At 43.8% G+C, this 22,814-nt stretch overlaps 1 protein-coding gene and 1 long non-coding RNA gene across 9 annotated transcripts in view; one reads left to right on the forward strand and one right to left on the reverse strand.

Annotated features, from left to right (window-relative positions):
• Positions 1-16,443, reverse strand: part of LOC130295269 (uncharacterized) — a 39,029-nt gene extending 22,586 nt beyond the window's left edge. Inside the window, exons 1-2 of the long non-coding RNA XR_008848755.1 lie at positions 16,340-16,443; positions 1,521-1,591 (exon numbers count right to left, since the gene is read on the reverse strand). This is a non-coding gene — a long non-coding RNA (uncharacterized LOC130295269). The remainder of the gene's footprint in view (positions 1-1,520; positions 1,592-16,339) is intronic.
• Positions 1-22,814, forward strand: part of SPTBN5 (spectrin beta, non-erythrocytic 5) — a 278,824-nt gene that overhangs the window by 215,526 nt on the left and 40,484 nt on the right. For all 8 annotated transcript variants that reach the window (XR_008848753.1, XM_056545854.1, XM_056545855.1 and 5 more), the window contains 13 exons: positions 1,166-1,383; positions 2,648-2,837; positions 4,875-5,051; positions 7,309-7,413; positions 8,543-9,121; positions 9,321-9,413; positions 10,410-10,499; positions 10,608-10,676; positions 11,244-11,333; positions 14,017-14,108; positions 15,852-15,937; positions 17,446-17,503; positions 20,473-20,525. Coding sequence is in view for 7 of the 8 variants with exons in the window: in XM_056545854.1 (XP_056401829.1) it covers positions 1,166-1,383; positions 2,648-2,837; positions 4,875-5,051; positions 7,309-7,413; positions 8,543-9,121; positions 9,321-9,413; positions 10,410-10,499; positions 10,608-10,676; positions 11,244-11,333; positions 14,017-14,108; positions 15,852-15,937; positions 17,446-17,503; positions 20,473-20,525 (1,900 nt within the window). In the remaining variant the exon portion in view is untranslated. The remainder of the gene's footprint in view (positions 1-1,165; positions 1,384-2,647; positions 2,838-4,874; positions 5,052-7,308; positions 7,414-8,542; positions 9,122-9,320; positions 9,414-10,409; positions 10,500-10,607; positions 10,677-11,243; positions 11,334-14,016; positions 14,109-15,851; positions 15,938-17,445; positions 17,504-20,472; positions 20,526-22,814) is intronic.

Genomic DNA, 22,814 nt, shown 5'->3' on the forward strand with positions numbered 1-22,814 from the left:
GACTCAGTGAATGAGTATGAAATCAGCTCAGTGCAGCTCCCGCCTGTCAGACAGGCAGGAGGGAGGGAGCACTGAGCTGTACACAAGCAGGGAGCGAACAGAGAGGATACATTCCCTCTTCTCTTTTTCATGTTCCTCTCCCCTCTGTCCACTTTCCACATGGCTAATTATATATGCACTGCTTATCTTGCTCTCTCCACTTGCCATTGCTATGACAACCTCCCCTGCACAGTGCCTACATCTGAGCAATTGAAGTGCATAGAAAAAAGGTATTTTTAGGGGGTTTAAAAGCAAAATAAATGCAGGGATAGACTAAGTCAGAGTCAGGGACAGATGGGGAGGGGGATTAGGGAAAGTTTAGATGGTGATAGGTACTCTTTAATATGCTTATGAGTCTCAAGTGCCCAGGGGGAATGTATTTGCCCCCGGGGCACTTGAGCTCATTTTCATATAAAAAATTAAAAAAATGTAAAAAAATAAAAGGTTTATATCTCACCTATGGAGGGGACTATTGAAATATAAAAAGGGGATGCCAACAATCATTACAACTAGGCTTATCTAACCTTCCTTTAGTTCTGTTTTAAGGAAGCAGAAATCACAATTTTAAACATATTTCTCTGAACCAGGAGATCATTCATCTTCTCTCAACCCCCATTTCACAGTCCTAGTTGCAGCAGGAGCCTCCCCCCAACGATCTGCAAAAGGTGACAAAAAACGTTAAGCCACACCCCCAACCAGAAGAAAATTTACTGGATCTACAGGATAAACAATGTCTGTTATCTAACCAATATAAAAGCCAAATACAATGGAAGCATGAAAATACACACAAAGCAAACAGCCGGCATCAACAATCCACATCCAACAGGAAATGTAACCATCTTGGTCATGAGCAGCTTAATATGTTAACACATTACACCAAAGTTCAGCTTCATCTCTGGACCTTTGTCAGTACTGCTGTCCATTACTGGCTCGGAGAGGGAGCAAAAACATTACTGTAATGTGAAAACACAATAATGTACTAGAGAACAGAATGCTATAGTGATATCTTGTTGCACCACAAGAAATTATTCACAACATGAAAAATTTGAAATTTAAGAGGGCATCTTCCCAGAAAATACTAGCATCTATACCTATGAATTTTAATGTGGCTATGTTTTTTTTGCAGAGGGATCTTGCAGCCATTAAAAAAGAAATGGAACAAGTCATTAAACAAGGACAATATGTAAGTCAACTACATCCACCAGTCCAGAAGAATGTGGCAGAGAGACTGGAAGATGTGTCCAGGAGCTGGGGGAGTCTAATAATGAAATCTCATGAAAGGAAAGAAAAACTGACCCAAGCTGAACAAGTGCATATGTATTTCAGTGACTGTGGAGAGTTAATGTAAGTGATTAATAACTAAGTATTTAGTAAGCAAATTATCTGGAATTCATCATTAAGGCGTACCTGTTATATCCCACAAAAAAAAAAAAGTTATAGTTTATGTCTCTAGCATCTATATTTCTCTCACAAATACCTACTATGTGTTGCTCACTTGGTTTGTCATCCTGTGCTTTGGCGGAGTCTTTTGCTCACTTAAAGGGGTACTCTGCTGGAAAATATATATTTTTTTTCAATCAACTGGTGCCAGAAAGTTAAACAGATTTGTAAAATCTTCTATTAAGAAATCTTAACGGGGTATTCCAGGCCAAAACTTTTTTTTATATATCAACTGGCTCCGGAAAGTTAAACAGATTTGTAAATTACTTTGATTAAAAAATCTTAATCCTTCCAATAGTTATTAGCTTCTGAAGTTGAGTTGTTGTTTTCTGTCTAACTGCTCTCTGATGACTCACGTCCCGGGAGCTGTGCAGTTCCTATGGGGATATTTTCCCATCATGCACAGCTCCCGGGACGTGACATCATCAATGAGCAGTTAGACAGAAAACTTCAGAAGCTAATAACTATTGGAAGGATTAAGATTTTTTAATAGAAGTAATATACAAATCTGTTTAACTTTCCGGAACCAGTTGATATATAAAAAAAAGTTTTTGCCTTGAATACCCCTTTAATGTTTCCAGTACTTATAAGCTTCTGTATGCTCAACATGAAGTTATTTTCTTTTCGAATGTCCTTTTTGTCTGACCACAGTGCTCTCTGCTGACACCTCTGTCCATTTTAGGAACTGTCCAGAGTAGGAGCAAAACAGAAAGGAAATTATAAAAAATTAAATTAAATTAAAAAAAAGAACTTCCTGTGGAGTATACAGAGACTTATAAGTACTAGAAGGATTAATATTTTTTAATTGAAGTAATTTACAAACCTGTTTAAATGTGTGTCATCAGTTGAATTAAGAAAACATGTTTTCAGTGGAATACCCCTTTAGACTTGCATTGGGGGGGCGTGGTGTGACTTCACGAGGGGCGTGGTCGTTACGTCACGACCCCCGCCGCCGACACCACGCATTCTAAATGAACGTTGGGTGCTGCACAGAGATTATGACCCCCACGATCAGACATCTTTTTCTCTATCCTTTTTTTTTTTATAAAGGGATAAGATGTCTAGGGGCAGAGTACCCCTTTAATGTTGCAGCCAAAGTTTGGCTAGTATGTTTCATTTGAATTTGCATTGAGACATATTGATCATATGTTGGTTTTTGCCACATCAGAGTCTGGGCGAGAGAGATTCATGCCCTAATGGTATCCGAGGAATTGGCCAATGATGTGACCGGTGCAGAACAGCTGATTAAACGTCATGAAGAATACAAGAGAGAGATCGACAGACATTGGGGGAAGTATGAGGAGCTTCAGAAGATGGGGAAGACTCTTCTGGACAAGGAGCACTTCATGTCTTTTGAGGCAAGTTAAACCATGTATCCTACATATATAATCTTTATCTAGACTGGCCTAAGACTGTTAAGTATTCCTATATTATAGAATAAAACGTTGTCACTACTGTGTGACGTCCAGCTCACACTGCATAGTTGCTGCTGCCATCAAAGTCCCTAGTGCAGTGTTTCCCAACCAGGGTGCCTCCAGCTGTGTCAAAACTACAACTCCCTGCATGCCCGGACAGCCTTTGGCTGTCCGGGCATGCTGGGAGTTGTAGTTTTGCCACAGCTGGAGGCTCCCTGGTTGAGAAACACTGCCCTAGTGTGTTGGATGAAATACTAGGACATGCCATTTTCTGTCCAACAGGGGCGTAAATTGTACCTTCTCGGCCCAGATACAAAATCTGCAACATGGCCCCAGGTGCCATTTATAATACTGGTCTCTCATTGGGCAGATGTGCCTTGGGGCCCCCTTAGTCACCAGAGCCCTGGTGCGACTTCTACCTCTGCACCCCATATAGTTGTTACACCCCTATAGGCCCTCTGTGTCCTGGGTGACTTCATTTTGACTGTAGGCATTTGTCAATTGTGTTTAGCTTTAGTGTTACTATTTTATTCTAGCAGCATAGTAGGACCGCCCACTTGACTATTTAGTTCAGCACGAGCAGAGGGTTTACTTAGATGACAAGTTATCCTGGAACTTTTCCCACAAAACTAGATCAATCTGCTCACGCCCCCTCCCATAGACTTGCATTGAGGGGGCGGGACATCACGTCACAAGGGGGCGGGCGAGAACACGGAAGCCAGCACCACAGCGCCAACTCAATGTTCCGAACGCTGGGGAGCAGAGTAACCCTTTAACAGTCAAATGATCAGAATGTAAGGACATGCCATCTTTTTAGGAAAACAACATTAAAATGTTGTCCGATTATTTTTATTTTTTCTATTGCCCCAGGCTGCCTAACAAAATAAACACTTAACTCACCTTCCTCCTGTGGTGTCCCGGTACACGACCTGGTCCTGTCCCTGTCTAAAGTCCCCTCAGTCAGAGTCCCTTCATTCTCATAGGGCTCTCCTTACCCCTGATTGCCTCATATAAATTGTGTATTATTTAATGTATATACATAGGTATTATAAATGTATAGGACCTTAGCAGGTCATATTACTATAATTATGGTTGTACTATTGTTCAAGGACCTTCCAGGGTTATGTGATGTACCCAGAGTTCACTGGGTTCAGGACTTACAGGTTTGCTGACCAATGAGCTTAGTCCAGACCCTTATTATATATAGGGCTGTAGTCACAAAATTCTCTCTCTTAGTTCTGGATTATCAAGCGAGCGCAAATTGCTCATTGCTTCAAAGTCCCAGCAAAACCTGTGAGGAACCTGCATTCCCATTCCGGTTGCCTCTTAAGAGACTGTTATGTATAGAGATTGTTGCATAAAATCTTCAAGTAAAGTTCTTTAGTTTATTCATAAAGTCCGCTGTGGACATTCCGTTATTTTCCCTGCCATTTCTGGGACGGTTGGCGGTAGGACCATTAACACTAAGGAACCCTCACCCTGGCATCACGACATCTAAGGGTTAATGCCACCAGACCCTGCACTTACATCACCGCAACACCCCAGACACCACAACTCTCCCGGGTCACCACACTCTGCTATCTTGTAGTTCCGATTTTAGGATGCCCTGTCTCCGGCCGGTCTCTGCTGACAGTCTACATTCTCAGAGCTGTAGATGTGACATCACAGCATCTCTCAGCCAATCACTGACCGCAGTGGTGTCCCGCCTCGGTTAGTGATTTGTGAGCGTCGCTGTTAGTTCTCCAGGCTGTAGACCAGTGTTTCCCAACCGGGGTGCCTCCAGTTGTTGCAAAACTACAACTCCCAGCATGCCCGGACAGCCCTTGGCTGTCCGGGCATGCTGGGAGTTGTAGTTTTGCAACAGCTGGAGGCACCCTGGTTGGGAAACATTGCTGTTTTACTGGAAAACCCCGATGAAGTTTGTGTCTACTAAGTGATATTAATACCTGGATAATGATTTCATACATAAATACTTTTCAGATTACAGAGAAGGTCCAGGAGCTGTCAGAATTAATGGGGTTTGTGTCTGACACCTGGAAGAGGAGGAAGGAGATCTACGATGAGAACCTGGAGATACAACTGTTCTGTAGAGACCTAGAGCAAGCAAATGGATGGCTTAACACCAAAGAACCATATCTCCTGGATTCAAACTATGGGGTGAGAACAAAAATGTGCAATATGATTTGGAGGACATATTGGCCCTGATTTACTAAGGCTGGGTTCACACTGTGGAATTTCTGGGCAGAATTTCTGCAGGAGACCAAGCCGGCGGCACTAGGACCGTGCGAACTGAATTGCCGTCCCCATAGATGTCAATGCATTTCTGAGCAGATCTCCCAAAAGATCTACCCAGAAATGCATTGCCATCTATGGGGACGGCAATGCAGTCTGTGCGGTCCTAGTGCCGCCGGCTAAATCTCCGGCAGAAATTCTGCCCAGAAAGTGTGAACTTAGCCTAAGAGTGTTGTGTAGGTTCCTTTGTGAGTTTTAATTCCCTACAATTTATTTTCCACGGTATTTACTAAGGTTTCCCTACATTTTGCACTTTTCCCTACATTTTCCTTTTTTTTTTTTTTTTTTTTTTTTTTACACATGCTCTGATCTGTCGGGTTTTCCTCAGCTCAAATCCACCACATTTTCTGTGGAAACCTTAATAAATATGTTGACTTTTTGTGAAAATGTCGGGAACACACCCCTTTTCATGACCACACCCCCTTTTCCCGACGCCCACGCCCCTTTTTCAGTTTTTTTTTTGTAAAATGGAGAGTTAGTCGGGTTTTTTCAATTCTGGCACAAATCTGGCGCACAACCCGACAAAACATGACGGGTTTACAATAGTAAACACCCTGACCCTTGATAAAGTTGGTTATGGCCGGCAAAACGTCAGTGTGTCATTTTAAATGGAGCTTTGGGACAGCACAAATAGTCTATAAAAACTCAAAAATAAGGAATTAATCCTAAAAGAAATAAGTGGCAATTGGATAAGAGGAGTTATCTATCCGACCACTATATATTCATAAATGGGAGTGTATAAAATAACCCCTATCTGACCCAATGTCTGTGGTTTTAACTCACAATTTTTGATTTCTCACCATTTATATACATTTTATAGGTCAAAATAAAAGTTACATTTTATATTGTAGGGTTCCCGAGTTTTGGAAAATTAGTCCCAGGAAGGCGCAAGCCAGAATGGGAAATTGAGAGAATACAATTAGAGATGAGCGAACTTACAGTAAATTCGATTCGTCACGAACTTCTCGGCTCGGCAGTTGATGCCTTTTCCTGCATAAATTAGTTCAGCTTTCAGGTGCTCCCGTGGGCTGGAAAAGGTGGATACAGTCCTAGGAGACTCTTTCTTAGGACTGTATCCACCTTTTCCAGCCCACCGGAGCACCTGAAGGAAAAGCCATCAACTGCCGAGCCGAGAAGTTTGTGACGAATCGAATTTACTGTAAGTTCGCTCATCTTTAAATGCAATAGTAAATGAGGGCCATTGTGATGGTGGCAAGCAGATCTACAGTGCTATCTAAAATACAGAAATAAGAAATGCTGCTGTTCTAATTCACCATCAAGGTATTAACTATATATTTAACACTTTCATGCACCATATTGTAAAACTATAGATAAGATTTGTGCAAGTGTTTTGCCCAGAATGAGGGAGCATGGCATTCTTCCATAAACAGCTCCACTACTGTCAGTTGGTTGGATCTGGTATTGCTTTATTCCAGTGTTTCCCAACCAGGGTGCCTCCAGCTGTTGCAAATCTACAACTCCCAGCATGCCCGGACAGCCAAAGGCTGTCCGGGCATGCTGGGAGTTGAAGTTTTGCAACAGCTGGAGGCACCCTGGTTGGGAAACACTTCTCTACTCCATTTGAAGTGAGCTGTAATAACACACTCAACCTACAGACAGGTGTGGCGCTGTTTTTTTTTCTAATCCAGAAACCCATTTTAGTACTGGAATGCTAAAATAATAAACCTTTTACATGGTCCTGAATTTTAAAAATATAGTAATTCTAAATGGGCTTTCCATTGAAAACCTATGATGGGCTATCTTTAGGATAGGCCATCAATAGCGAAGGGTCTGATGTGCTGACACCCAGCACCCCTGCCTATTAGCTGTGTGGCAGAGCCGCAGCTACCACACTACACGAGAAACAGAGGCGAAAGTAGATGGCTTCTTACATTGTGTAGTAGCCATGATGGGTTACAGCAGCTCAGCTCCCACTGAAATACATACAAGCTGAGCTGCAGGTATTGGTACCCCGCCTATCAAATATTGATGATCTACGAGGATCCCGAGACTATGCCATCAATGTGTTTGTACTGGAACCCCCCCCCCCCCCCTTTAAAAGTGGTGGAGAATAAACCCTGATAAGCTCATATTGAATAATGTATGGCATTCTCTTTGCTAGGACTCTGTGCCACATGTGGAAGACCTTATGAAGAAACAAGAGGAATTTGAAAAAATGCTAGCCGCCCAAGAGGAGAAGTTTGAGATGCTAAAAAGAAAAACAAAGGTAACAACAAACTGTATTTAGACTATAAAGCCTGTAAGATGTTGGCTGTACAATGGTGATAGACACCTTTTTAAAAGTATTTTTTTCTATTTTTGCTTTGTATTTTTAATGGTGCAAAATAAAAATAGGTCTTTATTTAAAATTTTGCTTAGTTTCTCTTTTACACCCTACTTCTATTTTCTCTCTATACCTCTACTCCACCTACACGATTATCCTCTGCAGACTGCCTTTTGTGTGCTCTCCTCTTTCTCTCCAGCCTGTGTGAGCTGTCCTTCCCATTGTTCACTGCTGCCATAGTCAGGATAGGGAATAAGTGTCTGATCTCCTGCCCGGAACTGCGGCTTTCCTTATGCACGGAGCAACCTCAGCTCTCTGCACAAAGCGGTCTCGACTTGTCCCCTCCATGCTCCTCTATAGTAGAGCAGGAGATACTAGAGTACAGCGCTCGTGTATCTCCGGCTCTCCCATGGACAGTTCATGAAGAGGACATGTTGACCAACCAACACTCCGTGCATGAGGAGATCTGGTGTTCTGAAACAAGATTGCAGGGGGTCCCAGTGGTCGGACCCCCCCCCCCCCCCCAAGATCAAACACTTATCAAACAATTTAAAGGGGTACTTCGCTGCTCAGCGTTTGGAACAAACTGTTCTGAACGCTGGAGCTGGGAGCTTGTCACATCATAGTCACGCCCCCTCATGACATCACTCCCCGCCCCCTCAATACAAGTCTATGGGAGGGGGCGTGATGGCTGCCACACCCCCTCCCATAGACTTGCATTGAGGGGGAGGGACAGGTTGTGACGTCATGAGGGGCGGGGCTATGACATCATGAGCTCCTGGTGCCGACTCCAGCGTTCGGAATAGTTTGTTCCAAATGCTGAGCACTGGAGTACCCCTTTAAGTACCAGAGTTCCCCTTTATCAGATTCACCTATAGGTAGATGGGCAGGGTGCCTGTGGGTCCCTTACAGAGGTGCAAATTATGGTAACAAAAATGCATTTACTAAATGAAAGAAAACTTTTACATAGTATAGGGCAACAACCAATTTGGTCTTTTATTCTGATAGGATGATGTGGCGCAGGGTGGCCATATATATTAAGAACAGGCATCATTCTTGTATCTTGTTTCAGAGGGAACAGAACTTGTTTAAGCAAATCGACTTCGAGCAAAAGGAACAGAAGAAACCTGAAGCCTTCATCCGAGTACCCTCCCTAAAGAGAAAGCCATCGGATAAAAGAGGGTTCCCCCAAAAATTGGGCAGTGCACGGGGTACTACAGGACTTCCCAGAAGACCTTCTGCAGAGAGACAGAACACCACAGACCAGAAAAGTACAGAGGTTTCTGGTGCTATAGTGGACAACTTGGATGGCAAAAGCAACAAAACCGGGGCAGAACCAGAGCCACCGACATCGATTACTCCAAATCTTCTAGATCTCCAGATCCCTCCTTTGGAAAACCTTAGTATGGTAACTGCATTCCAACCAACCTTGCCATCTTATCAGCGGTTGCCATCTTTAGTGCAGACATACCAAAGTGTCACCAATGTACCAATTGTAGAGGAAACGCTAGGAGATACCCTGGTAACTACTGTAGAAGACACCAAGATCCAACCGGCGGGGAAATCCCATTTGAATCCATCAGATGCTCCTCCGTTAATCTTAAACCTTAACCCTGCCCTGTCCACAGAGAAAACACAAACTAAAGTTTTGGTATGTAGTGTTCACTTGCATATAAACACTCTACGGCAGTGGTCTCCAAACTGTGGACCTGCAGATGTTGCAAAACTACAACCCCCCCCCCCCCCCCCCCAGTTGTAGAGACCGCTGCATTACGGTGTCACAAAATTCCTTCCAACCTTTTCTTGTTGAATGTATGCATCTCACGCTTTTACTTTTATTCACTCTGCAGGAGGTGAAGCCAATTGTTGATGCTGGGGATACATTTCCAAAAGTCCCTGTTCTCCCTGCCCTGATTCCTGAGACTACACCTGGCACAGCTTTGGTAATGTCATTTGGGATTTCAGTATACAGGACTTCGGCCACATCAAAATTTTTAGAGTGTTTAGATCAGTGTTTCTCAACAAGTGTGCCTCCAGCTGTTGCAAAACTACAACTCCCAGCATGCCCGGACAGCCTTCGGCTGTCCGGGCATGCTGGGAGTTGTAGTTTTGCAACAGCTGGAGGCACCCTGGTTGGGAAACACTGGTTCAGATCCTGAATTTACATTCTAAGTCCATCCTGGTCATGTGACACAGAGCCGATCGAGAACCCTCTTAGCGTGCTCTTCTCCCGACTCGCTCTACTGAACACTCACCAATAACTTTTTTATGTCTATGACATATCAAAAGTTTTTTTAATGACAGATATACTTTAAGGGTCTATTCACACGTACAGTATCCTGTGCAGATTTGTTTCGCAGGATTTTCTGCTGTAGATTTCAATGTAAACTTAACAAAGCTTGAAATCCTGCGCTTCAAATCTGCACAGAATACTGTACGGGTGAGGTTATCCAGGAAAAAACTTATATAGATATATATATATATATATATATATCAACTGGCTCCAGAAAGTTAAACAGATTTGTAAATTACTTCTATTTAAAAAAAATCTTAATCCTTTCAGTATTTATGAGCTGCTGAAGTTGAGTTGTTCTTTTCTGTCTAAGTGCTCTCTGATGACACCTGTCTCGGGAACTGTCCAGAGTAGAAACAAATCCCCATAGCAAACCTCTTCTACTCTGTGCAGTTCCCGAGACAAGCAGAGATGTCAGCAGAGAGCGCTGTTGCCAGACAGAAAAGAACAACTCAACTTCAGCAGCTGATAATTATTGGAAGGATTAAGATTTTTAATGGAAGCCATTTACAAATCTGTTTAACTTTCTGGAGCCAGTTGATATAAATGTTTTAATTTTTTTTTCCCGGAATACCCCTTTTAACCATCTTGCATTACAGTATCATGCATATAAATGCTCATGATGGGTTATGTCCTTACCATGCAGGAAGCAAAGCCTAAAGATCTGCTAGAACTTAATGTGGGCTCCTTAAGTGGACCATCCAAAATACCAGATCTACCTACACCACCGTCGCCAGTAAGTGCAAAAATTCTATAAAGTCTTTATGCTGAAAAGTACATTCATTATATGCAGCACCATCTGCACTTTGGTTTGTATAATTTTACACTTATGCTTTCTCCCCAGAGTCCTTCATTTGATAGAATAGTAAATGGATTTATGGAGACAAAACAGAAGCTTCTGCCAGGAGGAAAGGTACGAGACCGATCACTGCTTGGTGCTCGCCTCTTGTCAACATGCACACTATATGCATCAGATAAATGCATGCCTGGGTACAGGGACTACTCACTGTAACTCAGTGTTTACCAGCGTGCCTCCAGCTGTTGCAAAACTACAACTCCCGGCATGATCTCCGGTTGCTGTTCATGAATGGGAACATTCTTCTTCACATCAGTGCACAGGCTTTTAGTCAACAGACATGAACCTATCCATTCACCAACAGCAAGATGAGATCCTAAAACTCGGGAAAAATAAAATCACAAAGTTTAAAGGAAAACTGTAGTGCAATAAAACATATCCCCTATCCAAAGAATAGGGGATAAGTTATAGATCGCGGGGGGTCCGACCGCTAGGGCCCCCCGCGATCTCCTGCATGAGGGCCGCAGCAGTCTGCAGGAAGCTGCGGCAGACACGCCCCCTCCATGTATCTCTATGGGAGATAAATATTGCAACTTAGCAGGTAAAAAGATATAAATTGCTACAAATCAGCTCCTCGCCTTCTAAATTATGTATAAAAAGTATTTGTTCTATGTATTACTGTAGGAAAATCCAGCTGGCTTCTGGAATTCTTACTACATCACATTGCGTGGACAGATCATGAACTTCTATAATGCAAAGAAGGATGAAGCCAAGGTATTGTACCCTAACCCTTAGTTTTGTCCACACTATGCTGTGGGTATATGTGTATGTGTGGAGTATAATATATATATATATATATATATATATATATATATATATATATACACACACACATATTGTATGCCACTGTATGTCTTCCTAGTAGCAGAATTCTCCCCATATTAAATGATCCCCATAAGTTACTACATTATATATTAGTTTGAAAAAAATGCATAACCACCTGTTCTGGCCAGAAGTATCCCGAAAGGCACACTTTTGGCTATTAATGGGGACACTAAACATACATTACATACCAATGTGTTGTTGTACTTGGCAGTAAGAACATTACAAAATATGTACAATTCTATATTTATCCAATTCCCAATAGTTCAGTTCTGGCACTGCCAAATATCATGGAGGCGTCCAACAGCCTAAGCAGCGATACTGCCACTATTATAGGGGGTGTTCACTGCATCAAAGGTACATAGTCTGAAGATAAGGAGTAGTAAAAATGAAAGTGGCACACAGTCATCTTTACCTATACATATATGTAGACATAAATATATAATTAAAAAATAAGAACTAAAAAAAAAATGTAGCAATCTTCTTGTCTTTATTACGAAAAAAGGTGCGGATACAAACCGTGCAGCAAGGGGATAAAACAAACAGAAGCGCCACCTAGTGGCAACAGCGGTTTCTCGCATCAACATGCACTTCTTTGGGCCATCAGCCAGAAGTGCGTATTTGCGTATTGACGCAAGAAACGCCTTTTGCCACCATGCATATTTGATAGGGATGCACCGATATATCGGCGGCCGATACATATCAGCCGAAAATAGCTATTTCGGCAAAATGCCGAAACAACAAAAAATGTGCCGATAATGACCCACCTCCCCTGCCTGCCCACAGCACAAGTTACAAACACTGCCAGTGGCAGAGGCACTCGTGGGGGTGCAGGGGGGGCCGGCCGCACCAGGCGCAACATCTGGGGGGGGGGGGCGCGCTCTCCGGGATAGGAATACTTCTTTTTATGTGCCCGGGCCGGCTCCCGTGTGTGGCTGCAGGCGGGGGCCGGGCATGCTGGGAGTTGTAGTTTCACAACAGCTGGAGGCCCCCTGGTTTTTAGTATACAGTATTAGGTTTTATATGCTCTGGTCGGCCCCCGCCTGCAGCCACACACGGGAGCCGGCCCGGGCACATAAAAAGAAGTATTCCTAATCCTATCCCGGACATCCCTGTGTCCCGAAAAATCTTTTCGGGACATAAGGATGTCCGGCGGTCACTCACCATTCCCCGGCGTCCTCCTGCGATCCTCCTTCGGTCCCTCGCTTCTCCGCCTCTATGGTTGTACGCACGGGACGTCACTGACGTCCCGTGCGTACAACCATAGAGACGCAGGAGGACCGCAGGATCGTCGCAGGAGAATGCGCGCTGGCGGGGGCCTGGTAAGTGACCGCGTCATCTTCTTGAGTGTTCCGGTCACCGCTCCTCTGGTCCCGGCACCTACTGATATGGTCCATAGGCCATAGCAAAAGATGTGACCCCGGGCCGGAGGAGCGGTGACCGGAACACTGTGGGGGCAGCAGTACAGACATACAGCCTCCAGCCGTACACTGTATATGGCTGGAAGCTGTATGTCTGTGGGGTGGAGGGAAGCTGCCTACTATTGTGGGGGGGAAGCTGCCTACTATTGTGGGGGAACTGCTGACCTAATGTGGAGGGGAGCTGCCTACAAATGTGGGGGGAGCTGCCTGATATTGTTGGGGTGGAGCTGCCTGATATTGTTGGGGGGAGCTGCCTAATATTGTGGGGGGAGCTGCCTAATATTGTGGGGGAACTGCCTACTATTGTGGGGGAACTGCTGACCTAATGTGGGGGGAGCTGCCTACTAATGTGGGGTAACTCCTGACCTAATGTGGGGGAGCTGGCAATCTAATGTGGGGGAATCTAATCTAATGAGCGGAGCGCTGCATTTTACCAGAAGACGGGGAGAAGTCATTTTCGGTATCGGTTTCGGCCGGACATTTTTTTTATTTCGGTTTTGTTTCGGTTCTGAAATTTCCATTTCGGTGCACCTCTAATATTTGACATATTCACATACATTTTTTTTAGTCTTTATTTTTAAATTATATATTTATGTCTACAAAGATGTAGGCAAAGATGACTGTAAATTTCACCACCAACTTCCTATAGTCAGAAATGGTCCTTTAATTTAGCATTTGAAATATAGCACAGAGCTGCATTGGCTTAAATGTGTACTCAGCTGGAAAATATATATATTGTTTTTAAATCAACTGGTGCCAGAAAGTTAAACAGATTTGTAAATTACTTCTAGTTCTTTTCGTTTTGAATTTCCTTTCAGCCTGACCACAGTGCTCTCTGCTGACAGGTGTCAGCAGAGAGCACTGTGGTAAGACAGAAAGGAAATTAAAAAAGAAAAGAACTAGAAGTAATTTACAAATCTGTTTAACTTTCTGGCACCAGTTGAGTTAAAAAAAAAATTCTAGTGGAGTACCCCTTTAAAAGATAACATTTTCTCTGGCTGTAATCGTCACTATAAAGGAAGCCCACTGTATAGAATTTTATAGAGCTAGTACTGAGTTCAGTGGAGACCCTATTAATGAAACGTGATAGGCGTATTAGTTTTGCATGCTAGAGAACATGACAGTCTTTAAAGTTCATGTCATTTTGCTTTCAGAATGAAACTGCGATTCCTCCAGTTAGCATGGTGAGTGCTGTCTGTGAAAGAACAGGAGGTTCTTCAGATAAAGCCAACGCCTTCAGTGTCAGGTACTGTACTGTGCATTTCTACATTCAAGGAAACATAAAAATTTGGGGCAGGAGAGTGCGGATGGCTTTATGATTAACATTGATAAAGGTTGTAGTAAGGCAGCGAATCCCTAATCACCCCCTCCTACCCACCCCCACACATTAAACACTTATTGGGAAACACTGGTATAGATGTATGTCCAGGGGCAGGCCCGGACTGGCCTACCGTGATACCGGGAATTATCCCGGTGGGACGCTGGGCCTGGGGCCGCTTTGGGGCCAGATTAACGTAGGGGCTCCAGGCCCCTACATGAAAATAGATCCAGCGGGCTGCACAGGCGGCCCGCACAGGCGGCCCGCACAGGCCGCCTGGCGCCAAAGATAAATATCTTAACAGAAAAAGAGGGCCGGCCCTGCAGTGTCCCAGGCCGCCCCTGCTTCTTACTTACGGCCCTGGGTGGTCGGCTGCCTGGGAGAGGCGCTTTGAACTCCGGCGTGGCGCATTGCTGCGCTTAGACGTGAGGTCACGTCACCGTGGGGGTGACGTGACCTCCCGTCTAAGCGCAACGTTTGAATTCACTGTGCCAGCGATCAGTGCGCCTGCCACGCTGGCTGCTCTCTCTCTCCCACAGAGCCCTGCTTGTCCTCAGTGTACAGAGCCCCACTTGTCTTCAGTGTAAAGAGCCCTGCTTGTCCTCAGTGTACAGAGCCCCGCTTGTCTTCAGTATAACAGAGCCCTGCTTGTCCTCAGTGTACAGAGCCCTGCTTGTCCTCAGTGACTGCACCTAATGTGGGGGGACTGTACTGCACCTAATGTGGGGAGCTATACTGCACCTAATGTGGGGAAACTGTACTGCACCTAATGTGGGGAACTGTACTGCACCTAATGTGGGGAACTGTACTGCACCTAATGTGGGGAAACTAATATGCTTTAAAATGCATGGTTTTACCTTTTATGAACAAGAAAATGATGACGTGCTGGTATAATGACGCAACACTATGGGGCTGGTATGTAATTTTTTCCAGGGCTGGTTTTCACACCCAGTCCGGCCTTGTCCAGGGGTCAAGTCCTGGGAAAAAAAGTGTGGGTACTCAACCCAGATTTCCACTCAAGGGCTGGTCTTGCAGGACTCCTGCAAATAGGAATGGTGTTCCTGCTGTGGAAAAAGTGCAGGAACTCCGTACCCATGTGTTCTTGCAGGACTTGAGCCCTGTGTATATCACTGTCTCGATAAGAACCCTGTCACCTGTTTACTGTCCAAACTACACTTTTGTAAGAACTATTAAAGGGGTACTCTGCCCCTAGACATCATATCCCCTATCCTAAGGATAGGGGATAAGATATCTGATCGTGGGGGTCCCGCTGCTGGGGACCCCCACGATCTCAGTTGCGGCACCCCAGACATCCGGTGCATGGAGTGAACTTCGCTACGTGCCGGATGACTGGCGATGCGGGGCGGAGGCTCGTGATGTCACTGCCATGCCCCCTCAATACAAGTCTATGGGAGGGGGCGTGACATCCCGAGCGGGTCGCGGCCATGACATCACAAGCCTCCGACACTGCACCCGAACGCCAGGTGCAGCAGGGAGATCGTGGGGGTCCCCCTTCAAAAGGAACAACTTATACTAATAAGCAGCTTATAGTTTGACCGTACAAAGTAGTGTTATACATTTCTTACCCCCTTCCTCCAATGGGGAACAGGTAGATTATGTTTAATAAAAATAATATATCACTGTACTGACATTACCCTTCTCTATGTCCAGAGCCGCTGATGGATCGGAATACATATTCTCAGCTCCCACCGTTAAAAAAATGGAAATCTGGATCCAAACAATTGAGGGGAAAACAGGTGCGAATTTGTAATTGTGACTAATATTTACAGAGAGTCTGTCAGGAGATGAATGTCGCCCAAATAGGATGAAATCCCGACATGCTTTTTTTTACAGGTTGTTCTCTGAAATACTGCGGCTTTTCAGAGAACACATACGTGTGGGCCTCTCCCAATACACAAATAGGAAGATATTTCACCCGGTGCCATAACTTATGTTTTCTCTGTTCTCTGAAAAGCTATAATGATTCTACTTGATTGTCGGTAACAAGGAATTTCATGCTGCTCACAGACAACATAAATCTCCTGAGAGACTCCCTTTAAATGGAATGTTCCATTATTATTATTTTATTATTATTATTTGTTTTCAACCTTTGAGCCCATGATGATAAGTTATAATACAGTGTAATTTGCTTCTATTACCTCGGTCCCATCTTCATGCACAGAAGTGCTGTAGGGCAAGTTGTCTCTGACCTTTCCCAGCATTCCATGCAGCTAGAGACAATGCACCACCCACTTCAGCATAGCCACGCCCCTGGAGGCCATGTGACTTATGACATAATCTCTGGGCACATGGAATGCTGGGAAAGGTCAGAGACAACAGTAAAATAAAGAGACTTGCACTACAGCACTTCTGGGTCCCGTGCATGGAGGGACAAAGCGACACAGAGAAATAATAGAAGCAGATTATAACTTGGCTTAAAGAATTAAAAAAAAAAGAATTCTAACCCCCCCCCCCCCCCCCCCCCAGGATCAGGTTATGTGAGCCGAAAATTAACTTTTTTTTTTCCAATTGACTTCTATTGGATTCTGCTCACGGATTCCACTTGAAGAATGAACATGTTCTTTCTTCAAGCGGAAAGGAATTCAACATTAAAGTCAATGGGCAGAGGAAAAGTTCTACAAGCAATACTTTACCATAAAAAAAAATAGTATGCTGTGGTATACATTAGTTTTACATTAGTTTTACATTAGTTTAACATATTAACATCCCACCAAAAAAAATAAATAAATAAAAAAAAAAGCATTTCACAAAAGCGCATGCAACATTCATGCAAACTTGGTCTTGTTTTTGAACCTACCTTAAATAGACATACAGAGGACTAACGACATCATCCTTCAGCAGTGTTTCCCAACCAGGGTGCCTCCAGCTGTGGCCAAACTACAACTCCCAGCATGCCCGGACAGCCAAAGGCTGTTCGGGCATACTGGGAGTTGTAGTTTGGCCAAAGCTGGAGGCACTCTGGTTGGGAAACACTGTCCTACAGTGATCTTCAGTCATTTCTGTGACTGCCCCATTCACCTGTATGTGACGTGCAAAGATCTGTACACATTAGGAAGGAATAACCCCCTTTAGATGTATGGACAGGATCTTTTAGTCACAGAAACTTCTGCAAATCTGCTGTGTGTTTTTTACTGGTTATACATAGGCGTAGAGCATTAGCCTATAACTTGCTTAGAATATCCTATTTATAATAAGTTACAGTGCACAAGTCCGATCACTGCATGCGTCTTATTTTTTTTTCTAGATGAGCCAGTCATTAAAAGGGAAGAAGCTGCTCACTCACCAATAAAAGAAACTACACGGTAAGTACATAAAAAAATTAAATAAAATAAAATAACGGGGGCATCAAGACTGTGCTGGTCTTAAAAAAAAAAAAAAAAAAAAAAAAAAAAAAAAAAGGCACTAGCCTACAGACTCACTGGATTTATTTAGAAGAGCGTGAATCTACATAAATCCAGCGAGACAGTGCTGAAATCTCCGCTACCTCTCAGCTAAGTTGGTTTTCAGCATAAACTGGGGCGGCCACACCACGTTTGGCAGATACCACTCGTCCTTTCACTACCATTCAGCGGACACTAGTTAAGGGTACGTTCACACGCTCTTTGTTTTTGCGTGTTTTCCTCTGCATATTTGAAAGGGGGCGGGCTCTACTCGGCTGTCCGCAGTAGATTTTCCACGGAGGAATTTATGCTGCGGAAAATCCGCCGCAAGCCCCATTGAAGTCAGTAGGGACTGCGGCGGATTTTCTGCAGCGTAAATTCCTCCGCGGACAATCTGCTATGGACAGCCGAGAAGAGCCCGCCCCACTTTCAAATACGCAGTGGAAAACCCGCAAAAATGAAGAGCGTGTGAACGTACCCTAAAACAGCAAATATTCGGACAACATCTATTTGCTCAAAAACTGTGCAAATTCTTGCCCTTTTCGCTAGTTTAAAAAATGTAAACTAAATTAAATTAAAACAAATAAATAAATAAAAAATAACAATAATAATCGCTATGATAAATACCTCCCATGATCCATGCTAATGGTGTATAAGCTCATATTTATTTGTAAAAAAACAAACAAAAAAAATGCATATAATTTTTGCCCACCTCGCTCATAAATCATTTGCTGATGCATCACCTTGTGGATTTGATCCCACCACTCAAGCCAATATACTGCAACAGGTATACAGAAACCTCCAAACAGAGTCCTCATAATAAATGCCTCATAGTATTAAAGGGGTACTCCGGTGGAAAACTTTTTTTTTTAATTTAAATCAACTGGTGCCTGAAAGTTAAAGGGGTAGTCCAGTGGTGAAAAACTTATCCCCTATCCTAAGGATAGGGGATAAGTTTGAGATCGCAGGGGGTCGGACCGCTGGGGCCCCCTGCGATCTTTCTGTATGGGGGCCAGGCTCTCCGGCCAGATAGCGGGTGTCGACCCCCGCACGAAGCTGCGTCCGACGCACCCCCTCAATACATCTCTATGGCAGAGCCGGAGATTGCCCAAGGCAGCGCTTCGGCTCTGCCATAGAGTTGTATTGAGGGGGCGTGTCGGCCGCCTCTTCGTGCGGAGGTCGACACGCCCCCTTCCCACGGGCTGTCGGGGCTCCATACAGGAGATCGCAGGGGGCCCCAGCGGTCGGACCCCCCGCGATCTCAAACTTATCCCCTATCCTTAGGATAGGGGATAAGTTGTTCACCACTGGATCACCACTGGACTACTCCTTTAAACAGATTTGTAAATTACTTCTATAAAAAAAAAAATCTAAATCCTTCCAGTATGTATTAGCGGCTGTATACTACAGACGAAATGCTTTTCTTTTTGGATTTCTCTTCTGTCATGACCACAGTGCTGTCTGCTGTCCATTTTAGGAACTGTCCAGAGCAGGAGAAAATCCCCATAGCAAACATATGCTGCTCTGGACAGTTCCTAAAATGGACAGCAGAGGTCAGCAGAGAGCACTGTGGTCGTGACAGAAGAGAAATCCAAAAAGAAAAGAATTTCCTCTGTAGTATGAAGCCACTAATAAGTACTGGAAGGATTACGATTTTTTAATAGAAGTCATTTACAAATCTGTTTAACTTTCTGGCACTAGTTGATTTAAAAAAATAAATAAATATTTTTTTTTCCACCAGAGTACCCTTTTAATACTATGAGGCATTTATTATGAGGACTCTGTTTGGAGTTTGTATAACTAAGGCTGTGAACCAGCAGCCGAAACGCGTCACCTGGTCTGTACCTGTATGTAAGTTGTTAATAAATCCTCGTTTATTCACCGACTCAAGCACTGGACTATTTCGTTTCTCAAAAAAAAATAGTAGTGTTTCCCCAATAGTACAGTGTTTCCCAACCAGGGTGCCTCCAGCTGTTGCAAAACTACAACTCCCAGCATGCCCGGACAGCCTTCGGCTGTCCGGGCATGCTGGGAGTTGTAGTTTTGCAACAGCTGGAGGCACCCTGGTTGGGAAACACTGCAATAGTAGATAGTAAATAATATATATAAACCTCACCCCAAGGTGCTGAGATCAGATGGCAGATGTTTTATACTGAACACCGGATTTTCTGGAGTCCAAATTCAGTGTATCTTGGTGTTGTTAAACAGCGTCTCAGTTGCAGTATGTATTTGTTGGCTGCAAGTAGCGGCAGCGTTCCTTTACCCTGCATCCTGGCCAGTGGTGTGGCTGGAACTTGCACGTGAAACAGCTAAATGTTTGTGATGTCACAAAGTCTGTGTATCATGCAACACCCAAGACAGGGATGGCCGCAGTACTATTGGAAAGCATTGGGTATTCCCTGATAAGTCACATAGCAGATAATTTGAACCAGGAGCAAAGTCACATGTCCACATACTAATGTTGTAGTCAACGTCATCCATTACGACCAATGGGGATGGGGGAGTAGGTGACCAAATAAATAGAGATGAGCGAACTTACAGTAAATTCGATTCGTCACGAACTTCTTGGCTCGGCAGTTGATGACTTATCCTGCATAAATCAGTTCAACTTTCAGGTGCTCCGGTGGGCTGGAGACTCTCTCCTAGGACTGTATCCACCTTTTCCAGCCTACGGGAGCACCGGAAAGCTGAACTAATTTATGCAGGAAAAGACATCAACTGCCGAGCCGAGAAGTTTGTGACGAATCGAATTTACTGTAAGATTGCTCATCTCTACAAATAAACCATGAGGGTATTTTTTTCAGAAGGTAACACGTAGAGTTTTGCTGTTAGATAAGTTTCAGCTCTACTTGTCATTGTCATTTTAAATGTCACTTTCATCCCCTGTACAGGACATTATTATTGGAACCAGACAGCAATGGCCATACCTTTTCTGCTAGCAGAGGTAAGATTGTGCCGTCATAATCCGGGAACAGGAATCCAAGTCATTGAGACGTTCCCTGGTGGATCCGCTCAGCCCCACTGACCTTGATTTATTGATCTCTCTACACCCAGATAGGGAGAGATCTATGAATCAAGTCTGCTTGGGGCAGAACTGGCTGGGGACCACCCTGGTGACTTAAAGCCCTGCTTCTGGTCAGTGTTTAAAGGGGTTATCCAGGAATAAACTTTATATATATATATATATAGGCTCCAGAAAGTTAAACAGATTTGTAAATTACTTCTATAAAAAAATCTTCATCCTTTCAGTATTTATGAGCTGCTGAAGTTGAGTTGCTCTTTTCTGTCTAAGTGCTCACTGATGACCCGTGTCTCGGGAACCGCCCAGTTTAGAAGCAAATCCCTATAGCAAACCTCTTCTATTCTGTGCAGTTCCCGAGACAAGCAGAGATGTCATCAGAGAGCACTGTTGCCAGACAGAAAAGTACAACTCAACTTCAGCAGCTGATAATTATTGAAAGGATTAAGATTTTTTAATAGAAGTAATTTACACATCTGTTTAACTTTCTGGAGCCACTTGATATAAAAAAAAAAAAAAAAAAAAAAAAGTTTTTTCCTGGAATACCCCTTTAAACTATTCACTATGAGTGAATCATATACATCACTGTACTAAAAAGGTGCCTATAAGGGCCGCATGAGACTGATAACAGGTTCCCCTCAACATTATTTAATATTTTTGTACAAAATTCTCAGTTAAAGGAAACCTGTCACACAGCATGGTCTGACTAGTTTAATATGCTTCCCTTCCATCTTCCCTATTGTGTCTTCCCTATTTATCCCTGCTAACCCTAAAAGTGGATTCACACGTACAGTATCTGGTGCAGATTACAGTGTAAATTTAATGTCCGTACACAGCTTTAAAGGGGTACTCCGCTGCTCAGCGTTTGGAAGAAACTGTTCCGTACGCTGAAGGCGGCGCTGGGAGCTCGTGTCGACATAGCCCCGCCCCCTCTTGACGTCATGTCCCACCCCCTCAATGAAAGTACCCTCCCATAGACTTGCATTGAGGGGGCGGGACGTGATGTCATGAGGGGGCGAGGCATGACATCACAAGCTCCCGGCTCCAGTGTCCGGAACAGTTTATTCTAAAAGCTGAACAGCGGAGTACCCCTTTAAATATACAGCAGGTCACATGATACACCATAAGGGCTCATACACACAAGCATATTTCCTTTCAAACTCGCATCATGTTTCCCACTGTGTGTTTGAAAGGTGGCAGGCTCTCCACCAGCTTTCCGAAAAAAAAATTTGCCAGCGTAATCTCTGCTGTGGAAAATCAGACACATACCTTATTGAAGTCAATAGGGTCTGCAGTGATTTTCAACAGCTTAAAGGGGTTATCCAGGCAAAAACTTTTTTTTATATATCAACTGGCTCCAGAAAGTTAAACAGATTTGTAAATTACTTCTATTAAAAAATCTTAATTCTTTCAGTACTTATGAGCTTCTGAAGTTAAGGTTGTTCTTTTCTGTCTAAGTGCTCTCTGATGACACGTGTCTCGGGAACCGCCCAGTTTAGATGAGGTTTGCTGTGGGGATTTGCTTCTAAACTGGGCGTTTCCCGAGACACATGTCATCAGAGAGCACTTAGACAGAAAAGAACAACCTTAACTTCAGAAGCTCATAAGTACTGAAAGGATTAAGATTTTTTAATAGAAGTAATTTACAAATCTGTTTAACTTTCTGGAGCCAGTTGATATATATAAAAAATAGTTTTTTCCTGGAATACCCCTTTAAATCCGCAGCTGAATATCTGGTGCAGATAGCCCGCCTCCTTTTGGAAAACAAGCTGCAAGTTTAAAAGGTAATACACTTGTGTGAACACAATATATGGGTACATTCATCTGTGTGTTATTCTACAGATTTGATGCTGCTGATTATCTGCTGCAGAAACCTTGCACGTGTTAATACACTCTAGGGTTCAGTTCACACAGCTGCAGCAAATAAGGATGTGTGAACTGACCCTTAGGGAACATTTACACGTACGTCTTTTGCGGCAAATTTACCTACCCATTGAAGGTAAATCTCCCGCTGCAGGTTTAAGCCGTGGTGGATTTTCAGCAGCAGGTTTCAGCAGCAGACCCCATTAAAGTCAACGTAATGTGCTGCAGAAATGCCACTGCAGGTAAAACCCACAGTGGGAAACTTGCAAAAGATCCTGTCCTTATCAACAGACCCTAAGAGGAGTGTCACACGGAACAGATCTGCAGTGTGTTTTACGCTGCGGATCTGCC

The sequence above is a fragment of the Hyla sarda genome, chromosome 11, assembly GCF_029499605.1.
Source record: "Hyla sarda isolate aHylSar1 chromosome 11, aHylSar1.hap1, whole genome shotgun sequence".
Taxonomy (NCBI): domain Eukaryota; kingdom Metazoa; phylum Chordata; class Amphibia; order Anura; family Hylidae; genus Hyla; species Hyla sarda.